General features: G+C 35.6%; 1 protein-coding gene across 1 annotated transcript; it reads right to left on the reverse strand.

Moving 5' to 3' along the window:
- Positions 1–909: 909 nt before the first annotated feature.
- On the reverse strand, positions 910–2,543 carry LOC125206511 (uncharacterized). The gene has a single exon (XM_048105761.2). It carries the CDS (start codon positions 2,524–2,526, stop codon positions 1,132–1,134), a length of 1,395 nt encoding a protein of 464 aa, XP_047961718.2. The 5' UTR covers positions 2,527–2,543; the 3' UTR covers positions 910–1,131.
- Between the last annotated feature and the right edge of the window lie 3,752 nt (positions 2,544–6,295).

A 6,295-nucleotide genomic window follows, 5' to 3' on the forward strand; every position in this document is an offset into this window, starting at 1 on the left:
GACATTTTTAATACATTGCGTTGATGATTTAGCAAGTTAGCAACTTAAGAAAGTTAGCAATTGATCACACCACCTATATATATATATATACAGGGGAGTGTTACATTGCTAACTCATAACTTAATTGCTAACTACAACTAAATAATAGCCATTAGATATTCAAATTAAGGGCTTAGATCATTAATCCCTAAATGTCAATACGATCAACGAAAAACGTCAATAAAGCCATATGATTAATTCCAATAAATATCAATAGGGGTATTAATGTCAATTAACTACATGTCTAGTTATAACTAACTTTTAAAAAAAATCCCAAAACTTTAAATTCATATAACATATATCAAATTAAAGATAATTTCATAAAGATTCCAACGATATATATACATGCATATGTTCCGACGTCAAAATTTGAAAAAAAATTCAAAATTGTTTAATTTTTTCGTACAAGCAGGAATGTCAACATACTATATAAAATATGTCAATATAATACATGTAGAATGTCAATATAAGCAATGGGTTAACATTCTTAAAGCATTGTGTTGATATTCTCAAAGCGTTGCGTTGATATTTTCGAAACACTATATTGACATTTTTATACAAAACCCTAATTTAGGGTTTTTTTTATCTTTTTTGATTTTATTAATAAAAACGAAAATTACACGTGGCAAATTGTAGACCACACGTTTTCTAAAATCCTATGGCCTTAAATTAGTTGTAGTTAGCAATTAAATGATGAGTTAGCAATTGATCACTCCCCTATATATATATATATATAATAATTAAAAAAAAAAAGGGAGTACTAGTTTGTGATTCTTGATGAGGTTGAGATTTTGAAGAAAGAGATATGGCAAAAAAGGGCCCCAACATTTTTTACTTTTCTGATATAGTAGTAACAAGAATCAAGACAAATAATTTAAGAGTAACTAAGATAAGGTTAACATTTTCATTTGCAATATGCAGTGGTTTTTTAGCTCACAGAGTTGTTACTTGAAACATCCATTATTCAAAATTCAAATAAACCAGAACAAAGAAAAACCAATGTTGAAAGAAACATACAAACAAAAAGCACACAAACAGAAACAATAACACAAGAAAATGCGAAGGTTATTATGGATGTTTTGGGGGTGCAATTCAAAGTGGCATAGTGTCCCTCACATGAAAGTTGAAGTTGTAATAATTGACGCCAGTGTAAATACCATCAACCAGATCAGTATAAACAATCTTGCCATCAGTGGAACTCCTGTCTTCCTGAGTGTAATGATAAGGAATATTGCAGGTGCCCCTTGTTCCGACATAATCGACTGTAATCGAACTCTTGGCAGGCACCGGAACCGTCCCAGAGGCCGTAATCGACGTCGTATTTGTGGTGGTGTTATCCCACTGGAACGCCCCATTGATCTCATAACTCACCGTAACCGACGCCTTCTCAATGAAGGGCAGCCCCGCTTCGATGGTGCTGCTGATCCCTGCCTTTAGCGACACGCTGCGGCTGAAAGTATAAGATTTCTCGTCTGTATACGTTACTGACACCTGCATCGAAGCCTCCTCGTCTTTATCGTTTATAAGCGTGGATGAGCCCGCCAGGTAAGGCACCTCATCGAAGATCCTCGCGTACTCCATCTGATACACCACGTTGTAGATCTTCCTCCCCACCACGGACTCCTCCACCGCCATGATCGCTTCCTTCGTGATCGTTGAAGCTGACGCCGTTACCCCATTCCCAAAAATTCCAACGTTCGTATTATGGATGCAGAATTTATCGGTGTCAGCGCTGCGTAGCGCGATTGAATTTTCATCGATTTTGACCGGCCAGAAATTGATCCGAGGAGTAATGACAGGAGTGAAGCTGACCTGATAAGGCGACGTTGTATCTACTGAGCAGTAAACTCCTGGTGAAGCCCATTCCTGCGTCATCCGGACTTGTCCGTCCGGCATCATCTCCACCACGAAGCTGGAATATTCGTCGTTAGGATCTTCGGAAGCGAACTGCAGAATTTGCAAAACTGATGTCATATATTTACCGTTGTCTCCCTTAAAAGCGACCTTAGCCGGCAGTTTAACTAATGTGTTCCAATCCACAAAAGTTAGGTAACTTTTATCATCGTCACCGCTGTTTTCGCTCAAGTAGAAGGCCTTGCTCGAGCCATCTACAGACACGCGCCCTCCGCTCTGGACGTGCCTCAGGTAGAACACGCAATTGCTGTTGACCTCAACGGGCTCGAACAAGGTGCAGGAGGTCTTTGTCACGTCCTCCTCGGGCTGGTCGGATTTAGCAACGATGAATTTGTCGTTTTCTTTCCGCTGCCAGTACCTGTTGAAATAGCCGAATCGTATGTTAACGTAGTTGGTGTGGGTAGGAGAACGCTCGACTTCAATCTTGACGAGCGTGCTGAATACGTTGTCTTCTCCGAGAAGCACGGAGCCACCGTCGGCCTTGAAGTACGCATTTCCTTTGTCACTGTAAGCCTTTGATTTGATGACGACCAACTTTGGAAGCGTGGCTGCGAGTACACTAGTTGTTGCCATGTTTCTTCAACCAAAAATGTGAACAAAATGATACTCCATGTTAAATTAATTACCAAATTTTAACTAAAATAGCCACTTAAATTTATGTCAATTTTGGTCCTAAATATGAATATTTCACTTTTTTGGAAACACAGGTCCATAACAAACGAAAATGTCGACGAAGTAGTCCTTTTTTTTTGACGGCTCTGTCAAAAAACTAACAGTCAACTCTAATTGCACAATGTCATGACCGTTAGTTTTTCGACGGACACGTCCAAAAAGGACCACTCCGACAAGGATTTCATTTATTATGGACCTGACCTGTTTTCAAAAAGTGAATGTTTTGGACCAAATTCATATTTTGGTCATATGTTTAGGACCAAAATTGACCTTTTATGTCTAATAGTGTGAAAAATATACATATCTATAGATAGGGATGATCTGTTTTTAATTTTCTTAAGTTGCTAACTCTGTTAACTCATGAATACAGTGTATTAAAAATGTCAACACGGTGATATTGAAATGTCAACATAAACTTAATTGATATTTTAATACACCGAGTTTATATTTATATTTAAAATGTCAACACAAATTTGTGTTGACATTTTTTATACACTGCGCTGAAGAATTAACAAGTTAGCATATAAGAAAAAGTTAGCATTACAACTCACATATTCAATATATATGTAATAAATCGATCTCTAATTAGGTTCATTTTATTGTGAAAATGTAAATAATTGTTAAGTCGAGTTTGATGATTTTATAGATTACTATCCCTAATATAAATTGTGTTGATAATATTAAGTTAATAGACCTAAATGTATAAAATAAAACAAAAATACTAACATGAATTAAACAAGAATATATAGTACTACAACATTTCTGTATGCATGTATAAATATTCCAAAAATTAAAAGACTCACAAAGATCTTGAGTTGCAACAAGTATTTGGTTGTGCAAAGAAACTGTTTCGTCGACACTCTATTTGTAGATAAATTTGTGGGGACATTTCATCCAAGCCCATGCTTTTATTGCGGCTGCTGGACCATTTTAATAATGTGATTTTTAAATTATAATATTTTTTGTAAAGAAATAGTATAATATAATCTAATTGACACACGTGAACCTACAAATGAATTATATCTAGATCAGTTATTCTAGACCTCTCAATCTTACTGGGTAGATGGATATGTGATTAATGATCTTATCTACATAAATGTATTTATTAATCACTACAATGATGCGAATTTAGGATGAAATTATTGATAAATTATTAAGTAAGTATTCCCATCGTCTCGGTTTAAGTGAGACATTTTCATTTTTGGCTGAACAGATTTAGGTAGTGGTGTTAAGTGAATTAAATTATTATACTCCCTCCGGCCCACTCTTAGTGACACGTTTTTTTTTTTTTTTTTTGATATCTCACCCTAAATGACACATTTTTAAGTTTAGAAACATCACCCTATCTACTTTTCCTCTCTTTTACTTCATTTTCTTTACTTTACTCATAAAACAGCACTACATAAGATCTCGTGTCGAATTAGAAATACTCCACTTAGAGTGAGGCGAATGGAGTAATAATTTATGTAAGAGAAAGAATAAACTAAGAAAGAGAAAGAGATAATAAAGTCAAAGAGAGATTAAAGTACGAAAGAGAAAGAGAGAAAAAGTAGTAAAATATATACTCCCTTCGTTCCATAGTAATGGAGACGTTTCTTTTCGGCACGGAGATTAAGAAAAATTGTGTTAGGTGAATTAAGTAAAGGGAGAATAAAGTGGAAAATGAAAAAGGTAGAGAGATGGAGAGATAATAAAGTAACAGAGAGTAAAGTAGGTGTGGAAAAATGTGTTGACTTTTACTAAAAAGGGAAATGACTCTATTACTATGGAACGTACTAAAATGGCAAATTGACTTTATTACTATGGAACGAAGGGAGTATTTAAGAAAGAAAGATAGAGAAATAAAGAATAAAGTAAGAGAAAGATTAAAATAAGAAAGAGAAATAGAAATAAAGTAAGAGAGCTAAGAGTATAAAGTAGGAGAGATGAGTGAGTTAATTATTGCCATAAAAAGAAACGTCTCCCTTATATTGGTAAGTACCAAAAAGAAATAGGACTCACTTAGGCTGGGACGGAAGGAGCTTCGTCTATCGAAGTTGATCCACTTTCTTTTTTAATTTGTCTTAATCAAGATGATTCATTGCTAAAAATAAAAATACATTTATTTCTACTTTATTTATTATCTCTTACTTTATTATCTCCAATCAACACACAAAATTAATTGCATATAATACTTGTGTTATTTATATGTATGCGATATCATTACACTACATTAGGTGCTGGGTGCAAATTAAGCTGTGTATTACTAGTGTTTTATCAATTCAACCTTTTGGATGTGATAAAAAAACAAATTAATCTGGCGAAGACTTATTTCAATGAGGATTTCCTACTCCAATAAGACCTCTACACCACACCTAGATGAGCCATTGTACTACCATATCTGTATGTTGGTAAGAAAATTTAAAAAAAAAAAGAAAAAAGAAGAAGAAGATAGAGATGGATTAAAAATGTCTTGTCCACAAAATTAGTCCATTTTATATTTTTTGAAATATTTTTACTACAAATTAACTATTAATGGAGTAATAAAGTGAGATCCACCTAATGAATGGGAGAGATCGTGGTGCGCCGGGGCCCACCAGAGATTTGGTCTTTCCAAATTGGCCAAAACTATTTATAATTTTGCATATTAGGATAAAAGAACCCATGTCGAAAAAGGAAAGGTTGAGGATGATTCCAACCGTCAAATTTCAAAAATGTTAAATACTTAATAATATATACTAGTTGTATTTATTACAAATTGGACCATAGGCGATGTTTTATATGCTAAGTTGCTAACTATGACGCCAAAAAAATTGGACCACGATAAAAAAAAAAAAACAAAAAAAAAGGGATTGGGCGAAGGATGCCGACAACCACAGCCGATGGAACAGCTCATCTACATTTTTAATGTTGGATTTGATCGGAGATAATGTTGGTTGAAGATCGCAAAGATTGAGCAAGAATTGAGATGTGTATTCGAAATTGGGAGAGAAAAGAATTACAGCTCAAATTGGGGAAAAACACGTTTTTAGCTAGACTCTCTCTACTCACTTGCTAATTCTGTTTTAAGCTAAGCAGCTAAGTAACTAAAAACAAATCCTATGGCTAGGATATAATCCTAACTAAACAATCAATCTAACGGTCCATAGGCTTTCCCAGCTGATCTCCTCAACACTTACCATTTCCCTTTGTTTCTTTCTGCATTAGTCATTGCATCTAAGCAATTAACCTTTACAAATCTCCACCTTCATTGCTTGGATGAAAACATCAGACATCACAGCCTGCACAAACCCACCAACCTCAGACAAAGCTCAAATTTTTCCCTAGGCAGTGGTTTGGTCAGCATGTCTGCTGCGTTCACTGCTGTATCAACCTTGAACAGCTTCACCCTCCCGTTCTCTACTTCTTCCCTCACGAAATGCAACTGCACATCAATGTGCTTGCTGCGCTCATGGAAGACTTGGTGCTTTGCTAAGCTCAAAGCACCATTGTTATCACAACCTATGGCAACTGCATGCTGCTCCACCCCAAAGTCAGTAGCAATCCCTTTCAACCATACACTTTCTTTCAAAGCTGTTGTTAAGGCAATGTACTCTGCTTCGGTTGTGGATAGAGCCACCACATTCTGCAAGCTCGACTTCCAACTCACAGCTGCACCGAACATGGTGAAGATGTACCCCGATTGTGATTT

Source organism: Salvia hispanica, chromosome 6 (assembly GCF_029641045.1).
Source record: "Salvia hispanica isolate PSC_SH4W2 chromosome 6, Shi_PSC_v1, whole genome shotgun sequence".
NCBI lineage: Eukaryota > Viridiplantae > Streptophyta > Magnoliopsida > Lamiales > Lamiaceae > Salvia > Salvia hispanica.

Coding starts and splice junctions, on each gene's coding strand:
- LOC125206511 (XM_048105761.2), bottom strand. CDS start 2,526: ATGGCAACAACTAGTGTACTCGCAGCCACGCTTCCAAAGTTGGTCGTC.